A 24770-nucleotide genomic window follows, 5' to 3' on the forward strand; every position below is an offset into this window, starting at 1 on the left:
TCATGATTCCATATCATGATACCATATCATGATTCCATATCATGATACCATATCGCATGGCCAAACGGGCCCTAAGTGTTGCCAAAAAAAGAAAGGGATCTTTCTTTTTGAAACAGACTAAAAAGAAAATAAAGTCTTTTTTTTTAAACGGAGGTAGTAGTTGTTATTAGGCTTCCTAAGCTACAATTTCTCTATTTACATATTATCTTTTCAAATGATATAATTGTGCTAAAATAATTTTTTAAAATATTCAAATCTTCCGGTAATCTTTTCATCAAATTTGATAATTGAGTGAGTGAGATACATAATAAAGTTTTTCGCTTATGATTGATAATTGGATCATAAGTGTTTATTCGAACCAAGTCGGGTTTGCGGTATATCTTTTAACAATTGGGAAACTTATAAATTTTATTAGTTTAGCAGTTAATTACTTAGATACACTGTAGTTCGTAATATATGTATCTAACTAAATTTTGGTCCGTCCATATACTTTCAGATACATGTATTTCTGAATACATGGGGTCAAAATTATGTGTAATTTGTTCTAGGTACACTGTATTCAAATGGATTCACATGTATCTATAATACATAACAAATCTCGCTCACTTCACATCACGTTCGCAACTCTCCTATGTGTTTGAGATCGAATCGCACCAGTATACATGTATCTAGTGTGATTCGCATGTATCTGAAATGCATAACAAAATCTCGCTTGTCTCCTTCCCCATCTCACTCGTTTCTCTCTATTTGTAATAAAAATACATGTATATAGGTGTATCTTTCTCAACATATGGTAAACAACTTTTAATTAGTGATAATATACGTAATGTTTTAAAAGTACAACTAATAATATATATGGTAGTAGAGTATGTCTAATTATATAGTTTCTTCTTAGAAAATCACCAAAAAAAAATAGATGATAAATTTTGAATTTAATAAAAACAAATAAGCTGCATAGAATTTGGATCTCTATTAATAAAAGCAAATAAACAAGAACTACATAATAAATTCGATATAACACACTATAAAGCAGGCCATGAAATAGTACACGCTCCCAACCTTAATACAGTCTGATATACAAAGTATACAGCTCATATACAATACGTTTCAGCTTCACTCAACTGGAATCCTAACTTCATTGGTCTTAAATGGAGGCAATATCCATGTCGGATTATACCTAGCCAATTCAAATTCCCCAATTATCTTACACCCATCTCTCTCCAACAATTTCTTCAAATTCTCCACTTTTTCTTTCACTATTTTATCACTTGCAGTCCCACCAAACTTCATCACCCCATACTTCCTTTCCCCTTCTTCTACAATCACCACTCTCTCATCCAACGGCTTCGGTGCCTCTTCACCTTTCGTATACGTCGCCGGCAAAATAAACTGCATAGTCACCGTATTCTTCTCTCCGTCATCGCTCTTAGTCACCACCGGTGTAGTCATCGCGATTTTCTCAGACGATTTGGTGATTACAGGGGTTGTCATGGCGATTTTTTCAGGATTTGAGTTTTGGGGATTACCGAATATTCCGATGTAATTGGTTAGTAGTTTGAATCCACCGTCTTTGTCGCCTTTGAACTGGATCGGATCGTATGTGACTTGTGCTATAACAGCTGCTGGGTATTTGCGGATTTCGTAATCTGCTGTAGATTGAATTGATTCGTATTTCGGTGTTTCAACACAGATCTTTCCGAAAACAATACCCATTTTAGAGAAAATTTCTGGATTTTTTTTTAGTTCTTTGCAAAATGTAAATTGAGAATGTTGATAGTAAAAGTTGCTGTGAATTGCTACTTATAATGAAGAAAAAGGAAGTTTCCGTAGAAGTTTGAAGAGCCGGCAAAAAGGACTGGGGAAAGGGGTTTCGAATTTCGATTGCTGCAAAATGAATGGTGGTTGATGAGCGGGAAAAGAAGAAATAGGTTGTGTGGAGTTAGTTTTGCCACGATTACTTGTTTGCTTGCATTGGAAGAAAATACGTACTCCGAGCAATACGAGGTCTCAGATTTAATTTCTTCTTATATGTTTTAGTCTTGGTGGATAGAATTACATGTTGTTGGTTGGGTGATACGGTATTTCTTGAAATTAATTCAGGTGTGTGAAAAGCTAGCGTGGACATTGTTATAAAAAATGATTATTTATCTAATTTTGGATTTAATTTTACACAAATTTAACCAAGTAATAGACATAGTTGAATGTCTTAAACTAAGAATATATAGAATGTACTGAAATATTATTTCATCGTATGGTCTTAAATATGTAATGTAGAAGTTGAAAAAATATTCTTTCAATCGATAATTGTTAAATTAGTAACAAATCAATCGATATCTTCTAGGTTTCGATTGCGGTTTAGTCAATTTTTAAAAATTGATAATCAATAAGCAAAAGTTAAGTACAAATATTCAATTGAATCGCCCGGTAAATTTCTATACTATTTGTATATATTCTAAAATTTTATAAAGAAAAGCTTCTCTATTTTAGCTATGTGATATTAGTTTGTCCTAAGAAAAAATTGACATTTATATTTGAATAAATTTAACTTTTAACACTTCCTATTTAAGACGTGGGATAATGATAGGAATAGCTCCTAGGAAAAATTAAGGAGTTATGACATATTTCTAATTATAAAAAACAATTTATTTAAAATTTATATTGAATCAAATTTGTCATATGAATCAAACGATAAAGTTATTTGACTGTCCACAATATTGAGGCATTCATTAGAAATGTCTTATGCAACACGGCTTTGATGAATAATATGTTTTTTGACTATTCAATGAGAACTCAAATATAAGGTTCATTCATTTTTGAGCTTGTATTTGAATTTTTGAAATTTCAATTTTTATTTTTTGATGTCAAGCTCCACTTTTTTTATGCTTAAAAAACTGTACACTCCACGTGTTCTCTTGTTATAAAAAAAGAAAATTTCAAAAATTGGAAAGAGCCTATCATGACATTTCTAATATTTCGCTATGGTTTGATTATACATTTTAGGGGTATATAAAATCGAATCAAATCGTAAATCGAGTTGAATTAAAAAAAAAATTCGACTAGTGGTTTGGTTTGACTTGATTTGGTATAGGAAAAAAAAATCCGACTATATTTGAGTTAGTTTGGTTTTAACTAAAAAAACCAACCCGAGACCAAACCAACCCGACATTATATATATAATGTTAAAATTTTATTTTATACATAAAAATATTTACTTTGATATAATTTTTAAATATTTCTTATACTTTTTTATAGTTTTTATTTTTTAATATATTATTTCAAATTTGAAACTTAGAATTCTAAATGGGTTAATAAAGATTATAGTCCACAGATGTTTGTAATTATAATAAAGCCTAAATCAAAATCAAATTAATACTAATGCAAAAAAGAAAATCAATTCAACACTAAGAATAATAATAATATTGAATATTTGTCTAATTTTAATTTCCTTTAATATTTAGTCTTGTAACTAATACTTATTAAACTTATTTTAGCATGATTTAGTACTTTTAAATTATGATCATTAACACTACAGGAAAAGTGTGAATTACATGGGAATTTTCCTAGAGATTAATATGAAAATCCGCAAGAAACTTATTTTCCTGCAAATTTTCATACTAATCCCCAAGAAAATCCCCATGTAATTCACCCTTTTCTTGTGGTGATTTTCATTATGACTTGTTAATTTGCAATATTTGTTTTACGCGATTTTATTATTATTATTATTTTGTTGGATATTTTAGTGTCATTAATCATATCATATTTTGTTTATTTTCTTAAGAAACACCTTAGATAATTGTATTTTTGTAGAACTAAAGAAATATTTAAAATACAAGTAAATTATATGTTTGTATGAATACTTTACCGGAAAAATCCGAAAAAACTCAAAAATCCAAAAATCCTGAAAAAACCCGAGGTTGAAAAACCCAAGTTTTATTGGTTTGGTTTGATTTATAAATTTAAAAATCCAACACAAATGGTTTGGTTTGATATTTGAAAAATCCGAACCAACCCGGCCATGTACACCCCTAATACATTTTAAGAATTTATCTCTAAAAAAAATTGACCAGTTTTTAATAGACATGAGTTTCATCTTTTTCAAGTAAAATGCACGTTTGAATACAACTTGTAAAGTCCCAAAAATCACAATTCAAAAATTCAAATTTTAAGTTTCAACTTTAACATCTATAACGAACTAAATGTTGAACTCTTTTTACAAGTATATTGTTGGGAGTGAAAGACTTATTTGTATTTCCTCCTATTTTTTCACTATAAATTGGACACTCATGATCTATAAACGTTGAACCTCGAGTCGCACACTCATGATCTCTAATCGGCACCAGAACATAGGAACGTGCTATAAGAGAACCTTTTTCAATACCAAGTGTGCCATCGTTTCATTTTAGTGGCCTAGCTATAAAAGAAGGCTCTACAAAGAAAAAAAAGACATCAGAAAATCTCTAGAAGCTTTACGTTATCTTCAAGTAAAATGCACGTTTGAATACAACTTGTCAAGTCCCAAGAATCACAATTCAAAAATTCAAATTTTACGTTTCAACTTCCAAATCTATGAACGAACTAAACATTGAATTCTTTGTACAAGTTCATTGTTGGGAGTGAAAGACTTGTTTGTATTTCCTCCAATTTTTTCACTATTAGATTGAGTGGGTAGCATATCATAGACGAAAAACATATCATAAAAAGATTGTTTTTGCAAAGATTGGGTAAAACAGGCTAAAAAAAGGTTGATTCATATTGATCCTTAAATCCTAGGACAGGTTGAATCTTAAATGAAAGCATAAGTTTGCTTACCAAAATTGTGAAATAAACACGAGACACACTTTAGTAGGAAAACAAGATAATTTGAACTCAATTCAAACCCTTACTCATTTAAAAACCAAATTAAATTCAAGCCGATGAGACGTGGCAAAATTGAATACGAAGTAATGTTTGTAAAAACTCGAGAAAATTGGAAGAAATCATTCCTTGTATATCGTGAAGAGTGTTGAACGCCTACCAGTATAGGACTGACACATGACTGGGCATCTAAAAGAGGTTTTGCTAGAGGAAGACTGCCTTGTAAATTGCTAGAGTCTATCATAATGACCATTGGAAGCCTATTAATCAACCTCTAGTCACACGCTCATGATCTCTAATCAACGTCAGAACATAGGAATGTGCTATGAGAGAACCTTTTTCAATGCCAAGTGTGCCGTCGTTTCACGTTGAGAAGACGATTATATTTTAGTGGCCTAACTATAAAAGAAGGCTCTACAAAGAACAAAAGGCATGAGAAAAATCCCTAAAAGCTTTACATTACTCATTATCTTGGCCCCCCCTTCTCCCCTCTCCCTCTCCCTTGTATTATTCAATTTCTCATAAATTTGTATGAAATCACCATCTTGACATTTTACCCAATGCATATTAATTTAAATGGCTTTAATTTACTTGTCTTTAATCCTTTTCACAAATTTCATAGTTAACCAAAATAACTATTTCTTCAATAAACAATGGTGAGAGCTTTAAAATGTTTTATCCAAAGTATAAGAAATCTATATACTAGTAGAAAATAAAAGGACAAGGTACAAGTCAAAAAATTGCAAAATGCAAAGAACTCTCTAAATATTAGTATGTACAAGCAAAATTTCAAAACTAGAGTATAATATCGTAGTTTAGTAAACTAAAAGGACCTTTATTGCCAACCAAAAAAAACTAAAAGGACTTTTAACTAAGAATCCTTGTGTTATCCAGCTGTACCGCACAATTTTTTCAAATTTCAAATTCATTTCCACAGAGTCCAAGAGGTCAAATTAAATCTAACCGTTGATTTAGTAACCGTTACCCGGAGCCCCGGCTCCGCCACCCACATATCTCTCAAAACCCTAAATTAATTTAAATTTCACTATAAATTCAACTCCCCCTTTCTCCGTCCCTACACACAAAATTCTCTTTCATTTCTCTCTGTTTCTCAAAAATTCTCTCAAATTTCAACAAAATGCGTGAGATTCTTCATATTCAAGGTGGACAATGCGGCAACCAAATCGGTGCCAAGTTTTGGGAAGTTGTTTGTGCTGAACACGGCATTGATTCCACCGGAAGATATGCCGGAGATGCTGATCTTCAGCTTGAGAGAATCAATGTCTATTATAATGAAGCTACTTGTGGAAGGTTTGTTCCGAGGGCGGTTCTTATGGATCTGGAGCCGGGTACCATGGATAGTATTAGATCTGGTACTTATGGCCAGATCTTTCGTCCTGATAACTTTGTGTTTGGACAATCTGGTGCTGGTAATAATTGGGCGAAAGGGCATTACACTGAAGGCGCTGAATTGATTGATTCTGTTCTTGATGTGGTTCGTAAGGAAGCTGAAAACTGTGATTGCCTTCAAGGTTTGTTGCTCATTTCTTTTTGGGTTTGTTGTTATGGATCTGCGTTTTTTTGGATTATGTATAATGTGTTTTCATTGTGGTTTTTGGTTTTTAGGGTTTCAAGTTTGTCATTCATTGGGTGGAGGAACAGGTTCTGGTATGGGTACCCTTTTGATTTCTAAGATCAGAGAGGAATACCCAGACCGAATGATGCTTACGTTTTCGGTTTTCCCTTCCCCTAAGGTATCCGACACCGTCGTTGAACCTTACAATGCTACTCTGTCTGTTCATCAATTGGTTGAAAATGCTGATGAATGTATGGTTCTTGACAATGAGGCTCTATATGATATTTGCTTCAGAACCTTGAAGCTTACCACCCCCAGCTGTAAGATCCTTTAAGCGTTTTGATTTGTTCGTTTCTGCTTTATAGTTGTTGTTCATTACTTGTTGAAGGTATTTATGTTTTTTCGTATTGTTTGATGGAACAGTTGGAGATTTGAATCATTTGATATCAGCAACAATGTCTGGTGTTACCTGTTGTTTGCGTTTCCCCGGGCAGTTGAACTCTGATCTCCGTAAGCTGGCTGTCAATTTGATTCCATTCCCAAGGCTCCATTTCTTTATGGTTGGGTTTGCGCCTTTGACTTCCCGTGGTTCACAGCAATACAGAGCTTTGACTGTCCCCGAGCTTACACAGCAAATGTGGGATGCCAAGAACATGATGTGCGCAGCTGACCCTCGCCACGGGAGGTACTTGACTGCCTCAGCTATGTTCAGGGGCAAAATGAGCACGAAAGAGGTCGATGAGCAAATGCTCAATGTGCAGAACAAGAACTCATCCTACTTTGTTGAGTGGATCCCTAACAATGTGAAATCAACTGTTTGTGATATCCCACCTACTGGACTTAAGATGGCCTCCACCTTCATTGGTAACTCAACATCAATTCAGGAGATGTTTAGGCGTGTAAGTGAACAGTTCACTGCTATGTTCAGGAGAAAGGCTTTCTTGCATTGGTACACTGGTGAAGGAATGGACGAGATGGAGTTTACCGAAGCTGAAAGTAACATGAACGATCTCGTGTCGGAGTATCAGCAGTACCAAGATGCCACTGCTGATGAAGAGGAGGGAGAGTATTATGAGGATGAAGATGATGCTCAAGAGGAGTAAATTGAAACGTAATTGAACTCTTTAATATGGATGAAGCCAAACCGCAACTTCCAGTTGATGTTCTTTTTGGCTTTGAGATGTAATAGTTCAAAACTTGAAGCTTTAATATTTTGTAATAGTTCAATTTGCTATGGAAGACTACTTTCAATGTTGTGATATTAATGTGGCTTGTCTGTTGGTGGTTAATTCTGTGTATAGCTATTATGCTCTGTTTATGCCTTTGTAGTGTTGTCTGCTGTTACTGTGTTTATGTTTCATCGTTTAACTTGGCTAGATGACCGCCAGAGATGATGATATTGTTGCACTTGTAAGATTGTCTCAAAACATGTTAAGAGGAGTCCATAGTTCTCCATAGTGAAGAGTACCAATGTTGATTCGTACTCATAATCCATGTGATTCGTATCTTTGATATAACCATCATCATCAATATCCTGGAAATAAGGATGGACACGCCTCTAATAGTGGTCCAGTGATTAATGAAATGAGGTTTCAAATTCGAATTCAAACGAAATAAAATAAAATACTTAAAATACTACAAGTCTGTAATGTTCTCCCACTTCATGGAACATATAATCAAAGTGCCCGTTCATTTGTGTTTAAAGCTTTGCAATTTCAAATGGGACTCGGAAACTTTTGTTTTGGGCTTCTATTAGTAACTTGCAGTTTTCACACCGTAAAGCCCCAGATTTGTGGCTTTCAGATTTCCTGTTTTAATGTTCTTTTTGAAGCTACACAGTGATTTTGTGGGATATACTCACCCAAAATTTGAGAGATATTATTGCTCTAGTATAATATACAAAAGTGAGTTATGGTAGATAATTTCCAATACTATACAAACAATCATTTATTCCAAATAGGAAAATGAAAAAAAAAGAGTTGTATGTTTGATTGATTCAGAACAGGCTTAGGGAAATCATGAGTTGGGCTGGGCACCAGTGCAAGAGTATTCTTAATAATGGACTGCTTTCTTCAATATAAGTAAAAAGCGGACCTTATATATTCCTACAAAACACAGTTAGGGGCGTATCTAGGAGGGTTCAAAATCAAACCGAAACCGATAATTTGAATATAATTTTTTTTATTGGTTTATTAATATTGGGTTATTGGTTTAGCGGTTTTGATAACGGTTTTGATTTTTTTTTTGTTATCAAGTTATCAGTTCTTAACGGTTTGAGGTTTTTTCTTTAACGGGTTAACCGATAACCCGATAGTAAATTAGATAATTATATTTATACCATTTTGTATATAAAGTCCTTGACTTAGAGTTTGGTTTGGTTGTCTCAAACACTTGGTTATTCTACTATGTGAAAGTGTCTGCTTTTGAGCAAGATGTAACTTGTGAACTCATGTGCATGGTTTATTTGGTTTGTCACCTTATTTCTAAGTGATTTTCAATGTTTTTTTTTGTGTCAAATCTTAACGGTTAAACCAATAACGATCAAAAACCCGATAAACCAATAATCGATAAGTCAATATCTTAATGGTTCTATAACGCTTTAGCATCTCCACAAACCGATAACCAATAAGCCAAACCAATAAACTTCAAAATCGAACCGAACCGAACGCAGCCCTAGGCGTATCTAGGGGGTTTCGTGGATTCAATGCTCTCCTTCCTAGATCACATATAGTACTAGCATTATATTTTTTTTAAAAGGCTTGAATATAGATGTGTGAATCTACATTCAAAATATCATGTAATGCAATGATGATTGAGTGGACCTCTTTAAATAAGGTTAGAAATTTAAATCTTATATTTATCTTATTTTTATTCTTTCTAAAATTGAGCAACACCTCTCCAAGTGGCTATCAATAACAATTTTGGCGTTTTAATTAATTTTTATTTTTGCTTTAATCTTTCAAAATTTTCAAGTGTGTCACATTGAAAAATACTTTAAAAGTTTAGCAATGTAAGTTTTTTATAATTAAATTAAATGTGTGCATTAAAATTTAAAATTAATAGTATACTAGATGATATAGCACACAATTGATGGTTCATACATTAAACCTATAATTTCAAAAGGTTAATAGGTTCGTATTAACGACCTAAAGATTACAATTGATAAAATTTATATCTAAAATTCATATTTTTTCATAATAATACACCATTCTTTTTGAATTTTTGAATACGCCTCTGAACACAGCCAGGGGTAGGGAGTTTGGGAAGGGGCCAAACCTTAGAACAAACTCACTAAGTAAATTAATTAGAAAGTTGGCATAGTAAGGCAAAATGTGGCATGGGTTGGTCTAGTGGGTCATAACAAACCAAATAGAAGCTTCTAAAACGTAGGCCAAAATGTGGAATTTTTTAACAGAAAATTGCAAGTGTCCTACCGTTTACCGCTCATCGTCAACTACACGCTACGTCCACTATTATTTATGGCTTCATATTTCCAATTCAACCAGTAATGATTTGACAATCAATTAATTATGCTGCGTATTGTGAATGGAACGTTAATTGCAAGTAAACACTTTTATTTATTCATTGTAATTTATTGTCGAGGGGAACCCCTTTGCTACACTCTAAATAACAAACCTTTTCATTTTTGGGAGTAGTTGATTTTCGTAGAAACATCTAAATGTTGAAGCTTTAATATCTTGTAATAGTTCAATTTGCTATGGAAGACTACTTTCAATGTTGTGATATTATCTGTTGGTGGTTAATTCTGTGTAGCTATTATGCTCTGTTTATACCTTTCTGCTGTTACTGTGTTTACGTTTAATTTGGCTAGATGACTGCCAGAGATGATGATATTGTTGCACTTGTAAGATTGTCTCAAAACATGTTGAGAGTAGTCCATAGTACTCCAGTTTTAGTATTCTTTTTGAAGCAATAATGTGATTGGGCCTAACAGTTTCCAATACTAACTTACTAAGCAATCATTTATCCCCATAAATTGATGAAAATAAAGTTGTATGTTTCATTGGTCCATGAACAGGTTTAGGGAAATCATGAGATGGGCTGGGCACCAGTGCAAGACTATTCTTACTAATGGACCACTTTCTTCCACGTACAATCAACTTGCTTTTAGTTTCTTCTATATTACACTAAAGTGTTATATCCTTTTACTTATTTATCAAATACCATAAAATAAAATAAGTTTTTTTTAAAAAAAAACCCTTATATTATTTTTGCTAAAGAACACAGCCAGTGTGTTTGGGAAGGGGCCAATTACAGTGGCGGACTCAAGATTTTTGTTCAGGGGGTTCGAAAAATAAAAGTATAAACCTGTAAATAAGCCTTTAGAAATGGGAACCTTGAATTTTGTTGGGTTTAAAACCACACTTTTAGCACGTTTTTTAAAGTAAAAAAATAAACACTTAAAAAAATGAAAAACAGAACTGAAAATTAAAAAAAAAAAAAACAAAAAAAACTGAAACTGAAAAAGAAAAAAACAAAATACTTTCACTAAGATTCGAGCTAGTGATGCACAACTTAATTTCTGGGGAACTTGTCACTGCACCATTAACTTCTCTTTGCTATTTAAGGGGTTCAAAATATATATATATCTACAGAAATACAGAAAATTTACTTTATATATACAGTGTAATTTTTTGTCGAGGGATTCGGGTGAACCCCTAAGACCACGTGGGTCCGCCCCTGGGGCCAAACCTTATAACAAATTAAATTAATTAAAAAGTTGGCAAAATGTGGCATGGGTTGGGTCTAGTCTGATTGACTTGTCAAAACAAAACCAAATAGAAGATTCTAAACGTAGGCCAAAATGTGGAATTTTTTAACAGAAAATTGCAAGTGTCCTACCGTTTACCGCTCATCGTCAACTACACGCTACGTCCACTATTATTTATGGCTTCATATTTCCAATTCAACCAGTAATGATTTGACAATCAATTAATTATGCTGCGTATTGTGAATGGAACGTTAATTGCAAGTAAACACTTTTATTTATTCATTGTAATTTATTGTCGAGGGGAACCCCTTTGCTACACTCTAAATAACAAACCTTTTCATTTTTGGGAGTAGTTGATTTTCGTAGAAACATCTAAATGTTGAAGCTTTAATATCTTGTAATAGTTCAATTTGCTATGGAAGACACACACGAAAGGGGGGGGGGGGGGGGGGGGGTTCAAATCTATTATATATACCTAAAAATAATTTTAACCATGCATAAATAATAAATATTTTCCGCCGAGGGGGTTCGGTTGAACCCCCTAAGTATATGCTGCCTCCGCCCCTTATGTAACTAATGAACATCAAAATGTTAAAAAAAAGTTATATTTTTAATTGTTGAAGTTAATTTTATTAAAAAAAAAATACTAATTGTGTGTTTCGACAAAAGCGATGCAATTGGAAATAAATTTAATGTATTTGGTAAAATAAAAGTGTCGATAAATATTGTTCATGTTAAAATGATTGAAATATCTTTGAAAGACACATATCGATATTATAATACTATAGTTCTATAATTCTAAATTTGAGGTGCTCAACTTACAACCTTTACCCTGACTAAAAGGTGCTTATAAACTAATTTGACTGACTCATAAACTTAACCAAACATTTCTCTAAATTCTTTAATACAAGTTCAAGTTAATTAGCTGATTAAAAGGTGAAATCTTAGAGTAATGGGCAAATAACAAACACAACAAGTTCTTGATTTTCGTAGAAAGATATAAAGAGTTTGAAACCTTCAACAAGCAGACATAAAAAAAGACGTGTGTGTTTTTAGTCGTCAATTACAAGGCACGACTAAACTTACTAAAAGAATCAAACAAATAATTTTTTTTTAATTGGCAAAGAAGAAAAAGAGAGAAAATTAAATAAAAAAATAGTTTAGCAAACGCGTGGGCTCCACTATGTTTACACAAGGACCTTGACCTTTTGAGCTAACAGTCATGAACAATCCCTTCATATTGCATTAACATATAATTCACGCTGAAATCAGAATTTTTATATAAAAGAAAAAACTTTAAATTGCATGTCAAGTAAATTCAACTTCTTGTTTTTGCACAATTCGCATAATATAATTTGTAGACGAAGAGGTTAAATTGAATCTCTTTTCATCTCCGTAGCTCCGCCCTTGAATTTTCAAAATTCATAAACAAAAACAAATAGCAATACAAATACACCACTTACCCAAAAATAAAAAAATAAAAAAGGAACGACCAAACATAAAAAGTAAACGTGTGACCGCATGTCATCTTTGGTTTCTCATTGTCATATTTTCCCTATATATATATATATTCAAGAAACCCCTCTCATATTACAAAACACAATTACTAATTAAACTTCATTTCTTCTTACAACATTTCTCAATTACAACATAAATCCTTGCAAAAACACATTCTTAATAACCAAAAAAACAAAGAAAGAAGAAAAATGGCTTTATCCATGAAACACTCTTCCATTGTTCTTTTCTTTGCTTCCACCCTTTTCCTCCAAGTCGCATTAGGTATGTTCATATTAAATTTATTTTCGTAATTTTGATCATATATATCATGCTCGTTATTAATATGAATTAACATGTATCAGGGAATTTCAATGCACAAAGCTCCAAACATTCAAAATCACATTGAGTCTATTTTACGTAGTGTTATCTTGCATTTTCTCTTTTGAAAAGACTATTTCCAAAGTTTAAATTCATGACCTGATCGCGAAACAACAACTCTTATCATCATGCAAGATTTCCCTTCAATCGATAGGTATATTATGCAGAAGTGTCAAATGAGCAAGTAAAAATGGATTGAGCTAACAAATAGGTGAACTTATAACTCGTTCAAAAGTTACTTGAGCTGAAATAAGCTGGGCCAGATGGGTTAAACAATGAATCATAATCTAACCCACCCAACTATTACCAAGTTAACTTGTTTTTCTTTGTTACGATTATATATAACATATCAAAATCTTGTTACAGGGGAAATCACATGTGAAAACTTGCCAATAAATATTTGTTCATTTTCAATCTCATCATCCGGAAAGAGATGTTTATTAGAGAATTCAGCAAATGAAGATGGAAAATTGGAATATCAATGCAAGACATCAGAAGTTATTGTTGCAAACATAGCAGAGTATATTGAAACAGATGAATGTATTAACTCATGTGGTGTTGACAGAAACTCTGTTGGCATTTCTTCTGATTCTTTACTTGAACCTCAATTTACTGCAAAACTCTGTTCCCCTTCTTGTTATCGCAATTGCCCCAACGTTGTTGATCTTTACTTCAACTTGGCTGCTGGAGAAGGTAAATAATATGATTTGTTTATTTAAATGATTATACACACAATTTTTCTTTCTGTTTTCATTAACGTTACTTTTTTCAATTGAAATTTGCAGGAGTATATTTGCCAGATTTGTGCAGCAAACAGAGGAGCAGCCCACACCGCGCAATGATTGAGTTATTGAGCAGTGGAGCTGCTGCTACTGATGCTTCTGCCCCTATTGCTTCTGAAGATATTATTGTTGGTGCTCCTGATATTTCCCCTGCTTCTTTCTAATTTATGTATATTATGTATACTATATTCTAAAAATTATTTTCCTTGGGAATTTGTTTATGAAAAGGGAGAGGAGAATTTGTTCTTATATTATTAAGATTGTAGTATAGTAAGAAATGGGATTTTGATCCCATTGTTGATTTATTTTTACATAGGATTTATACGAAATTGTTCTTGTGAGAGAATCTGTTTACCAGTTTTTCTTCTGCTGAGACTTTAATAAAATGTTTTTCTTTCTTTACATGTCTCTTATTTTTCAATTTAGTTATACATATATGTATCTCATGTATATGGGGCTAATTTTTTTCAGATATATTATATCCAGTGTGTGATTCGTATTTATCTGGATATACTAACTCTCTCGCTCGCCTTTCTCCCTATGTATCTGTCTATCAGAATGTATTTGATATCAAAGATACATGTATCTGACCTGAAATCTAAAGGAGTGGTGTATGTTACTTGAAATTTGGTATGGAATTATTAATTAGCAAGTCAATATGTAATTATGTCAACCTATAGAGTGAATAAGTATTTAAGCTAGAAATGTTTGTGTAATTACGTAGTTTTTCTCTGATTTAAATCTTAAAATAAGCCCTGTATCTTTCTTTTGTTGCCCCAACATGTAATAGGTTGCTTGACTTGTTAGAGATTCGGTTTATGATATACTTTTGTTTGATTATTATTGTTTTCATCACACTCAACTATGTTGTAGTACTTCTTTTCACATGGGATGCTAAGAATTATATTATTATATCAAAAGAGACAAAGGACTTGGTGTTCGAGTTGTGGGATAATGTGTTTCTAAATGAATCTTAATATGACTCATGATCCTCAAAACAAGCAAATTCTTGAGTTTGGAGTATGTGGAGAGGGTAGAATGTACGCAAATTTTATCACTATCTTGTGGAGGTAGAGAGATTGTTTCTGAATAACTTGAGAAACACAACAGAAATTAATAAATCTACACACATAAGTATACGTAACATAATTTATTGGCACTTGGGAGAACAAAATAACTATGTTAAAACAGCAAAGCCAAACAAGTTGAGATACCATTTCTATTAAACAAATCAAGAACAAAAGGGGCAACAGAGGGCAATCTATAATTCTCCAATGCCTTGACAGAATGTGAGCACAAAATCAAAAGTAATTTAGTTTAGAAATAAACTATTGACATAGTAACAACTTTATATCACAAGCCCTTTAATATAAGAAACTTGAAAAATCAAGTAATGTAAATCTACACACTAGTATTTTAATTTTTGCTCCTTTTGCCTTCCAACTTTGTGGCTTCTTTTAGTGCTTCTTGGGCATCATTCTCCATCCCAAGGGTAAAAAGGGCAACAGACTGAAGATAAAAGGCGGTAGGCCACTCAGAGGATATAACCTGAGCTTGCATTGCATCTCCTAGAGCTTCTTGTGCCATGTCGCTCATCAGATAACACAAGCAGCGCCTGGCGTATATGGTTGGTGACACCATGGTCCCTCCATCATTGAACTGATACAACAATAATAGTATTAATGTAAGACTGTTAAAGGTAGACGTGAATCATTAAGACGATGAACAATTTTAGATGGTCAAACCTGTGTGTAGCATTCAATGGCTGTTATGAAATCCTTGGCTCGGAAAGCAGCATCTCCTTGCTGCTTAGAATTCAAGGTTTCCTGCATCTGATTAGTCCACATTTGGAAAGAAAGCTGCAAACATATCAATGATCAACTTAGGTATAATTGTAGGTAACGAAAGGAGTATTACACAAAGTGTCTCTAATACACAGTAAGAAAGAAGAGCAACAGATCACTCAATTCTTATGCTAAAATTAGCATAACAATAAGTTCATTTTCTCCCTAATCAAATAAATTATTGTTCATGACCATCATATCACTCTATTATTTGCCTTTGCATTGGGAAGACTGAGGTTCAAGTAAATGCCAACACATTACAAACGTATTTGGTAGCAAAGTATATTTGTCATGAGATCTGACAAGCTACAATAGCAATTAAAAGAATACTATTACAGTGTTCAAGCAAAGCAGAGATATTCATTTGGGACAGACGAAATTAAACATACAAGAGGGCGAGGGGGAACTATGAATTTTATAGCCCAAATTTGTTCACTGTAATGAGAAAAACTGTAGGGAAAGTTTTGAGTTAAAATAAAAAAGGGGAGAAATCGAGAATCTTTTTTACACTTAATGGAAAAGAAAGAGAATAGACTGCTGAATAGATGTTATCATGTTTTTAACCGATGGAGTGCTGTACTATGAAAAAGTCACAATATAACATTAGCATATCTTACTTCTAATTATTCCAGTAGTTACTGTCATAACAGTTAACACAAAACATCTTAGAATGCTTACATACCGATGAGAATATTACAAGGGCATGATAGTGATAACATAGGTCCCACTGGAAATGATATTTGATGGAAATAATGCACAAAATCTCTCTAAAAGGGAAAAGAAAGTGGGCTCTTACATGGGAATTATTAGAGTATACACATGATAACAAACTTGAATCACTATTTTTATCCTTTCTGGTTGTGGGGTTGAAAGTCTACCAGAAACAGTCTCTATATTTCTACGAGGTAGGAGTAAGGCTGTGTACACTCTACCCTCCCAAGACCCCACATGTGGGATTATTCTAGGTATGTTGTTGTTGAGGAGGCAGGATTGTATTAATGTATAAATAAAGCTGATGCCAAGGGAATGAAAATATGGAAAAGCAAGATGCAGAAAATGAAATACGTCGATGGTAACTAAGATACCAGTAGAAGAAACATGTTGAGAAAATGGATGTCATTCATACAAAGTGTTCAATGGGAGAGGGAATAAGATTAAGTGTGTGAGATCACGAAAAGAATACTTTAGCAAGAAAGCAGCTTCCGTAGTCTTACTTTTCGAGAAACAAGAGGGACAATGTACATTTGGAAATCATTCATCATCAATAAATAGTAAAGGGACAAACCTCATTGGCAATTCCTTCATCATCCTTGTACCCCGTCTTTTGCAATATCTCATGAAGGGCAGTCAGATCTCTTCTCAAACATGCTTCACCCATTGTTGTCAACACCAATGGTTGGGGTGGGGTTGCAGCTCCATGTCTAATTCCCAGCAAAACATGTGATGGTACCTGGAATTACATCATTAGGAAGTATAAGCATCAAGCATTATTGATACAATAATTATTGTTTTGTTTGATATGGTAAACTTCACCCCACACTCCCCCACCCCACCCCGCACACACAATCTTTTAAAGACGTCAAGACTTTTCTACTTTTTGCCCCTATGTGACTTGAAACACCATTTTCATGCTTGGGGATGGGAGATTTCTTTCCACTAAGCCATCACTCTCTTATCGAGTTGTACGAGACAGTTGAAAAATAAATAAAAGGAAAAAAATCTAGTCAGTTAATTCTGAGGCACATTTTACAAAGATAAATAGAACATGCTTCATATCCAAGAGTCAGAAGATTGTGTTCAATGTCACTCCACAACCATGGATGCACTTTCAAGTTCCATGAATAGTTGACGACATAAACTAGGGTCACAGGAGACACTTCTGTTCTATTGTGAGAACCAACCTCACTGAGAACTCAGACGACCAAATTTTAAGTGTCAAAGTTAAAGGAGAATGTCTATTATACGCTCACTTCTATTTCTATATCATATATGAAAAGAGATTGCAACTCTTCAAATGTTGGAATGATCTCAAAGCAAGTCAAGGGGGATTCGGCAACTTTGATTGTACCTCTGTTTCTTTCTGAATGGCAATAAGAGAATTAACAAGAGATTTTGCATTTGGCCTCTCACGTGCTTCATACTGTAAACAACGGGTGGCAAGCCGCACTAGCTCGGTTCCATCATCATTAGAAAAATCACCCTCCAAACAAGAATCCATCAACATCGACAAATTCTTCACCCGGATCAGATCAAGTGCCTACAGGAAGGTAAAATAAAAGCTTACATTTAGGTACTTTGACAATAGAGTCAATAACGTACACTGTTACATGGATTTCACATTAAGAGATGACATGATTTTCAAGTAAAAGGGTCCAACAATATTTCAAAACTTACATGGCTAGGAGGTATATGTTTTCCACTCAAAAGATCTAGCAACATTGTTCCAAAGCTGTAAACTACACTTTCAGATGTCACTCTTCCTGCCAATCATTAAACTCGTCTCAGTTTTTGCAATAGTTCAATAAAGGCATGAAATCATAATGGTACTAAAGGAAATTGCTGACTGCAAGAAATACATAAATTAACAAAGCAGCACCCTCTCAAAGCTAGTTTTTTGCAGAAAACAACTAAAAGACACCAGGAGTCCACAATATAGAACACTAAGCTGAGTAAATAATAGCTAAGAAAAACAGATAGTTGACCTGTTCTCATGTATTCTGGAGGAGTGAAAGCCAAGTTTGTACTATAACTTTTTCCATCTCTACTGTTCTTCATCAGGCCAAAGCAAGAGAGTCTAGGATTACCATCCTGTAGAATGCAAAACAAAATTACAAAGCCACACAAACAGCAACTTATTAAGGTTAACAAACATGAAGGTAAAACTAACTTTACCTGATCAAATAAGATTCTGTAAGCATTAAGATCATGATATATTGCTCGACCCTTACTGCTGCAGTATTCCACAGCTTGAGCTAAGTAAAAAGCCACCCTCAACCTCATTGCCCACTTCATAGGTTGGCTGTCCCCTATTGCATTTCATAGTAAATCAAATATCAGCATTTACCCTCAACTCATGAACTGATTCATTAGCCTTGTCAAGATATACTACAATTAAGGAAACAGCACATCACAGTCAATCTACCCTTAGAGAACACATTTCTTTAAGCCCATCGCCCATCATATCCCTTAGACTGCTAAATCATGAAATTCTATAATCTAGACCGCATCAGCTTCAAGGAATTATAACATAATGCTCTACACTCCACATTGCAGTTATAAAGATTCAAGTATCGTTTAATCAAGACTTGAGTGAAATCTCACAGTGAAATAAATGCTTTGCAAGGGTCTCATTTGGCATGAACTCAGCCACGAGCAACCTTTGTTCCCCTTCACAGCAACATCCAAGTAGATTCGCCAGTCTCTCACTTCTCAGATTCCCCACCGCTTTAGCCTCATCCTGTGCATTACATAAACAGTGTCCAAAACAAAGCTCAACATACAAACTGGTAGAATAAATTGGATAGATCAAAAAGAAATTGTGTTGACAACGCTTGTACTATGACAAATATGTGCTCTCACTCTCTTTCTCTGAGCATTTAGATAAGGTGGCCATACACAATTCAACATGATTGTATTCCCAGTGGCGGACTTAAGAGTACAGTTTACAGGTTTACAGGAACCAGTAGCTTTTTCTTAGGCCATGTAAATGCATTAAGAAATTCACCAAACATCTATAAATATCTAACCATAAATTTTGCAGTAGGAACACATAGATTTTAAATCTTGGATCTGCCTCTGATTAAAGCAGGCTAAGGTCTAACTTAGTGTCTACTACCACCTATCAAAAACAAATCTTTTCATGTGCACAACAAAGAATTAGCCCCACTTTAAGTAGATAAATGTGTCCCTTTTCTATGATTAACATAATAATTCAATAAAAGAACTAGAGTTTCATCAAAGCTAACCAAGAATTGTCGAGAATCTGGCCAAGCAGACTTATTGAAGCGTTTAACAGCAACCCAATGACCATTCTCCAGCAACCCTTTAAAAACCACATTTGGGGCTTTCTCTCCATGTTCAGACACAATGTTATCCGCAGAAAATCCTTCAGTTGCAATCATCAGCACATCAAGACTGAATTCAGTAAAATCCGGCAACGCGTTTTTCCCATTTTCCCCTCCATTCTCTGCACAGATTACACTAATAAACTAACAAAGCGAACAAGAACAGCAAATGGCATCAACCCATTCAAACAAAATCACATAAAAGAAAGAAAAAATACCCAGATCAGATAAATCATGAGGAGATGGTTTACGGCTTGAATGCCAGCAGCAGAAAGAGAATTTGGAAGAACGACCACCCATTTCAGAGCAAAATTTATCAGATTTCTTCAAAAAAACTTATACCCTCTTCAAGTATCAACAGAACAAAAGGGGGTAAACTGGAGACAGGAAAAAAAAAAGGTGTCTTTTTTATACTATATGGTATATACCAACTTTCTTTCTTAAGGAAAAAGACAATTACTATGTGGGTATCCAAAGAAAGGATTTTTTTAAAAAGCTTTGTAAGCTCTGTTTTGTTGTTTGAAGATTAGAGAAATGGAGAAAAATGGGTTATATGAAAATGGTTGAATGATGAAGAAACAGTGATTTTCATGTGTTTAACTTTTCAGAGAAGATGTGTTTGTGCTGCAAAGGGAATGACCTTTTCTTTCTTCATTTCTACTACTATTCTAGATTACAGAGATATATATATCTATATTTCTCTCTCCATGTCTCTATTTTGTTTTTTTATTTCTATTCTAGTCTTACTTTTCTGCGTTTGAACTTCCTTTTTTGTGCTTACACGGATTTTTTTTTCAATCGGTGTTCAATACTTATATTGGATTCAAACTTGAGATCTCTTGATTAAGGATAAAAGAATACTTATTATTAAGAATGTGTAAAAATCGAACAGATCGATAAACGAATTCAAAAAGAGTTTTATTAATTTATTGCTATTGGGTTATTGGGTTAACTATTTTTTAATGGTTTTATAAAAAAAAAATTATCAGGTTATCGGTTCGGTATTAGTTTTTAATAATGGGATATTGAGTAAGCCGATAACTCATTAAGACTATAGTAATTTACTACTTTTATCTATACATAAATATTAAATATTAATCTCAATGTCTTTGGCATTTAGCCTTCACTGTGACTTTGAGTTCACAACTCCACATTATACAAACCGTCAAAACTCAAAATTTAAAGTAAGAACTTTATTCCTCTTAATTTCTATTATTGTCTTGTCACGAAAACTTTATTAGATAAATCATATATTTATTTGATAAACATTTTCTTATTGGTTAAACCAAAAATGGAAAATCGATAAAAAATATCATATTGATTTAATGTATTTAAAAATCGAAAACTGATAAATATAAAACTAAACCGATTAATGCAAACCCCACTTGTTACTTTACTACGACCCTTGGTGTAGCTTACACAGTATTGCTCTTTGATTTCTCTTCCTACTCACTTTCCTAAAATAAAAAAATGTTTCAATAATTTTCCTTAACTAAATTATGACTTTTAGTTTTAAGTTAAATTGTTAAGTTTTTGATAGAGAAAATGATATCAGATTCACAAGATCTGACAAAATGACTGTAAAAAATTACTTTCTGATTCAAAATATATGATGTTTTTAGCTGGGCCAATTTTTAAAAAAGGAAAAAGGTAAATATTTCTCTTAATTTTGTGATTTAGAGCATATATATTTATTATTAAAAAAATTAGGCATATATTGATATCGTTTAATAAATGATGAATATTTACCTTTTTCATTAGTATATATCTATATTTACTTAATTAAAAAAATGATAATATTCCTTTTTAAATTTCAAAAATATCACGTGGCTTTCAAAAATTATTTCACCCCTTTTTTACACTTCTAGACCCGACTTGAAAACGAAAAATCAATTCCTCTACTAAGTTATAAAATGATTTTGGATATGGTTTGAATAGATGAAAAAATATCTTTCTTAATTGGGTCAAGCTTGAGTGCGAAAAAAAATGAATGAGGTAATTTTTTTAATTTAACGAGGGTTATATTTGGTTTAGTGTATTTTTTTATTTTGAAAACTCAAGTAACCCGCTGTCGTTATAATCTCTATTATAGTCTAAAAAAAATATCAAAAGGGAATCAATTCTGAATCTATGTGAATGACCTCCTTTAAACTAATTGAGTCATCCTGAAGTACATCTAGTGCATCTTAACATAATGATGTCCGATTAATCTTCTATTTAAATAAAAAGGAGAATGTCCTAGGTGATCTCTAAATTCCTTGTTAATTCATTGCTATAAAAAAAATTAGAACCTAGGATTGAGTCTCAAGGTGAATAATATCACCTTGACTATGATTTAGTAATAAAATATGTATATAAAAAGTTACATGGCTTATTTTTATTGATTTAATATAAACATTTTTATGCGAATATATTTTTGTTGAATAAACCTGAATGGTTTTAACCAAAACTCAAAAGAATGCTTCTAATATTTGTTAATTGCTATTTGATATCTAAAATCTTCATTTTGCATTCAAATAACAAAAAAATTATCGACAAACTCAAAACTTGAGATCTCATATCAATTTGAATTGGGAAGTTCATACTACGCATTTTATTTCGCAAAAAGTGAAGTTTCTTGATGTAAATTTCAATTCATTGGACTTCAAAACTAGTATTAATAAGAGCCCCATTGAACTGGATGTGAAATCAAATTAATCTGAAGTTAAAGTTTGTTTGAATACGCAATTTAGAATATTTTAAGAGGTCACATTAATAAATTGCATATCTCCATATTGTCTTTATAAATATAAATCATAAAATCTCAAATTACATATTAATTTAAAATAATAATTTCATATCGGATATCCAAACGTCAGATCAAAAAAGTGTTACAGCGCAGGGGTTAATCCAATAAAAGTAGCTTCCAAAGGATAAAAGCCAATGGATTTGATTTAGACGCATGAAATGTTCATGCAATTCTAGGTGAAGTATCACCAATTAGAATTTGGTCAATATTATTTTTTATGAACCAAGTTTTAGACCATGTCAAGTCAAGTCATTTTCATTTTTTTATTCAATTTAGCCAATGGATAACTTCATATCTTCCACTATATATTAAAAGAAAATTATTACTTTTATTCCATTATGAATCTTGAATTCAAAAAGTACCTAATTTTTTTTTAAAAAAATAAAATAGTGACTTGACCTAGTCAGTATATAGGAGGAAAATGCTAAGATTGGAGCTGGCAAATCCAATTCATAGTATATTATATTTGAAATAATTAATTAGAAGGTGTTGCATCACTGAATCTTGGGCTAGTAGTAATTTTAATAATTTTATTGATAAATAAGGTATCTCAAAATTAATAATGATTATATTATTATTTATTACAATTAGTAAATGTGCATGCGCTTCGCGCGGTTAGAACATTCTTTTTTAAAATTTATTAGAATAGAACTTTTCTGGTATTTTAATGTGAGTATTTTAATATAAATTTATTTTTAAGAGCAAAGAGGTTATTCAATTGTAGTTTACCATTTCTTTTATTAAAAGAACGGGTAAAATTACAAATCATAACACTATTTTCTCCTAATTTACATAATTTCATTTTACAGATTCATTAATTTGTTTTTGAAATTTTACAATGGTTAGTTTATTTTTATCATCTATATGCGTGGTTATATAGTGTCTTTAATTAGAGAGTTAAATAAAAAAAATTCTCAATTTTCTTCTTTGCAAATTTCGTTAGTATAACACTATCAATTATTTTCAAAATATTAAATATTTTTTAAATATATATATATAACTAATGTGTTTATCAAGAGCAAAGGTTCCATAATCATATGATATACCAATATGTAATATGTAGTCATTATGTGTTTTAAAATTAAAATGCAATCTTCAAAAATCTAAATTTCATATGTAATATAGTTATGATAATGTTTTGGAATTGATGTTGTGCACAAACAAAATATAAAGGATCCTTGAAAAGGGTAAAAGAGAAGTTAGGGATAATGGGAAAAAAATTCAAAAAGGTACTTTGGTCCGAGAGAATAGTGATCATTGCGTATCATATAATTGTAATAAATTGCTAGTTTTAATTCTATCATTTGACTTTCTATTTTTTTTACTCCTGTTAATATTAACATTATTATGACAACAACAAAAAAATCATATAAATTTTTAGGCTTGATCTTTTGGAGAAGAAAAGATGTCTTTGGAGATTGTTGTAAAAAAATGTATTTTGTGAATCTGCAGTAGTTGGATTTACATAGAGTTTGTACTAACAAATACTTATAACAATAACTGTGAAGAAACATAAACAACAAAGTTTAAAATATGTACTCAAAAATAACAATTAATATCATAAGCATAAATTAATGACCGTAAAAAAAATTCCAGGATCTGTAACAATAGAATGAAACAGAAAGAAAAAAATCGAGCCCACTGAATGCAGAGTGTCTCCTTAAGGAAATTATTCTCCTCTAGTACTCGAGGTTTAAAGAAATAGGTCCTCTCAGGATGAAACAATTTTATTCACCAGTGTTATGATATAAAAATAATGGTGTCAGTGAGCCACTCAACATGAGCAAAGTACACAAATATTTAATTGTGCGGAAGAAGAAGAAAAAGAAGTTCAAAATTTTCATTATTTTAAAATGAGAGGAACCCCCTCTATTTATAGACAACAAAGTGTAGTGTGAACAAATGTTTATTGTGTCTTATTGGAAAGGTCACAACTCTTTGGAAAAGTTACAGCTCTTCGGAAATGTCACAAACTTTCATAAATGTTACAACATTTCATAAAAGTCACAACTTTTTATTAAAATCACAATTTTTCATAAAAGTCACAACTTTTCATGAAAGGTGAAAGCTAGTTTTGGAAATAAATAAATTAAGAGGGAATCCTTGTTTGTGATAGCGCCACATAGGCGGGTCTAAGGTTCTCTTTATATATATATATATATGATATATGATTATATGAATATATTCATATTAGCATATGTTTAGTTCATTGAACTAAAAATAAAATATACAAGGTATATAAAATATACCATATA

At 32.3% G+C, this 24770-nt stretch overlaps 4 protein-coding genes across 4 annotated transcripts; 2 read left to right on the forward strand and 2 right to left on the reverse strand.

Moving 5' to 3' along the window:
* Positions 1 to 951: 951 nt before the first annotated feature.
* Positions 952 to 1897, reverse strand: LOC102584988 (uncharacterized). Its single transcript, XM_006338937.2, has one exon. It carries the CDS (start codon positions 1711 to 1713, stop codon positions 1114 to 1116), a length of 600 nt encoding a protein of 199 aa, XP_006338999.1. The 5' UTR covers positions 1714 to 1897; the 3' UTR covers positions 952 to 1113.
* Positions 1898 to 5795: 3898 nt separating this feature from the next.
* Positions 5796 to 7719, forward strand: LOC102585315 (tubulin beta-8 chain). Its single transcript, XM_006338938.1, has 3 exons — positions 5796 to 6386; positions 6481 to 6750; positions 6854 to 7719. Exons 1-3 carry the CDS (start codon positions 5993 to 5995, stop codon positions 7531 to 7533), a joined length of 1344 nt encoding a protein of 447 aa, XP_006339000.1. The 5' UTR covers positions 5796 to 5992; the 3' UTR covers positions 7534 to 7719.
* A 5018-nt stretch (positions 7720 to 12737) lies between these two features.
* On the forward strand, positions 12738 to 14221 carry LOC102585649 (uncharacterized). Its single transcript, XM_006338939.2, has 3 exons — positions 12738 to 12941; positions 13404 to 13730; positions 13823 to 14221. The coding sequence occupies exons 1-3, from the start codon at positions 12869 to 12871 to the stop codon at positions 13981 to 13983; spliced, it is 561 nt and encodes a 186-aa protein (XP_006339001.1). The 5' UTR covers positions 12738 to 12868; the 3' UTR covers positions 13984 to 14221.
* A 791-nt stretch (positions 14222 to 15012) lies between these two features.
* On the reverse strand, positions 15013 to 20404 carry LOC102585985 (probable serine/threonine-protein kinase At5g41260). Its single transcript, XM_006338940.2, has 10 exons — positions 19946 to 20404; positions 19629 to 19849; positions 18985 to 19120; positions 18556 to 18689; positions 18366 to 18471; positions 18058 to 18143; positions 17732 to 17920; positions 16949 to 17113; positions 15565 to 15678; positions 15013 to 15478 (listed from the first exon to the last, which is right to left on the reverse strand). The coding sequence occupies exons 1-10, from the start codon at positions 20025 to 20027 to the stop codon at positions 15236 to 15238; spliced, it is 1476 nt and encodes a 491-aa protein (XP_006339002.1). The 5' UTR covers positions 20028 to 20404; the 3' UTR covers positions 15013 to 15235.
* Positions 20405 to 24770: the final 4366 nt, after the last annotated feature.

Source organism: Solanum tuberosum, unplaced genomic scaffold (genome assembly GCF_000226075.1).
Source record: "Solanum tuberosum cultivar DM 1-3 516 R44 unplaced genomic scaffold, SolTub_3.0 scf00008, whole genome shotgun sequence".
Classification (NCBI taxonomy): Eukaryota; Viridiplantae; Streptophyta; class Magnoliopsida; order Solanales; family Solanaceae; genus Solanum; species Solanum tuberosum.

Excerpts from the sequence above, each read along its gene's own strand:
- LOC102585649 (XM_006338939.2), top strand. The coding sequence starts at position 12,869 with ATGGCTTTATCCATGAAACACTCTTCCATTGTTCTTTTCTTTGCTTCC. Across the intron at positions 12,942-13,403 it reads TTTCCTCCAAGTCGCATTAG|GGGAAATCACATGTGAAAAC; the intron begins GTATGTTCATAT and ends ATCTTGTTACAG. Across the intron at positions 13,731-13,822 it reads CAACTTGGCTGCTGGAGAAG|GAGTATATTTGCCAGATTTG; the intron begins GTAAATAATATG and ends TGAAATTTGCAG.
- LOC102585985 (XM_006338940.2), bottom strand. The coding sequence starts at position 20,027 with ATGGGTGGTCGTTCTTCCAAATTCTCTTTCTGCTGCTGGCATTCAAGC. Across the intron at positions 18,472-18,555 it reads ACAGAATCTTATTTGATCAG|GATGGTAATCCTAGACTCTC; the intron begins GTAAAGTTAGTT and ends TGCATTCTACAG. Across the intron at positions 15,679-16,948 it reads ATGAAGGAATTGCCAATGAG|CTTTCTTTCCAAATGTGGAC; the intron begins GTTTGTCCCTTT and ends ATATGTTTGCAG.
- LOC102584988 (XM_006338937.2), bottom strand. The coding sequence starts at position 1,713 with ATGGGTATTGTTTTCGGAAAGATCTGTGTTGAAACACCGAAATACGAA.
- LOC102585315 (XM_006338938.1), top strand. The coding sequence starts at position 5,993 with ATGCGTGAGATTCTTCATATTCAAGGTGGACAATGCGGCAACCAAATC. Across the intron at positions 6,387-6,480 it reads AAACTGTGATTGCCTTCAAG|GGTTTCAAGTTTGTCATTCA; the intron begins GTTTGTTGCTCA and ends TTTGGTTTTTAG. Across the intron at positions 6,751-6,853 it reads GAAGCTTACCACCCCCAGCT|TTGGAGATTTGAATCATTTG; the intron begins GTAAGATCCTTT and ends TTGATGGAACAG.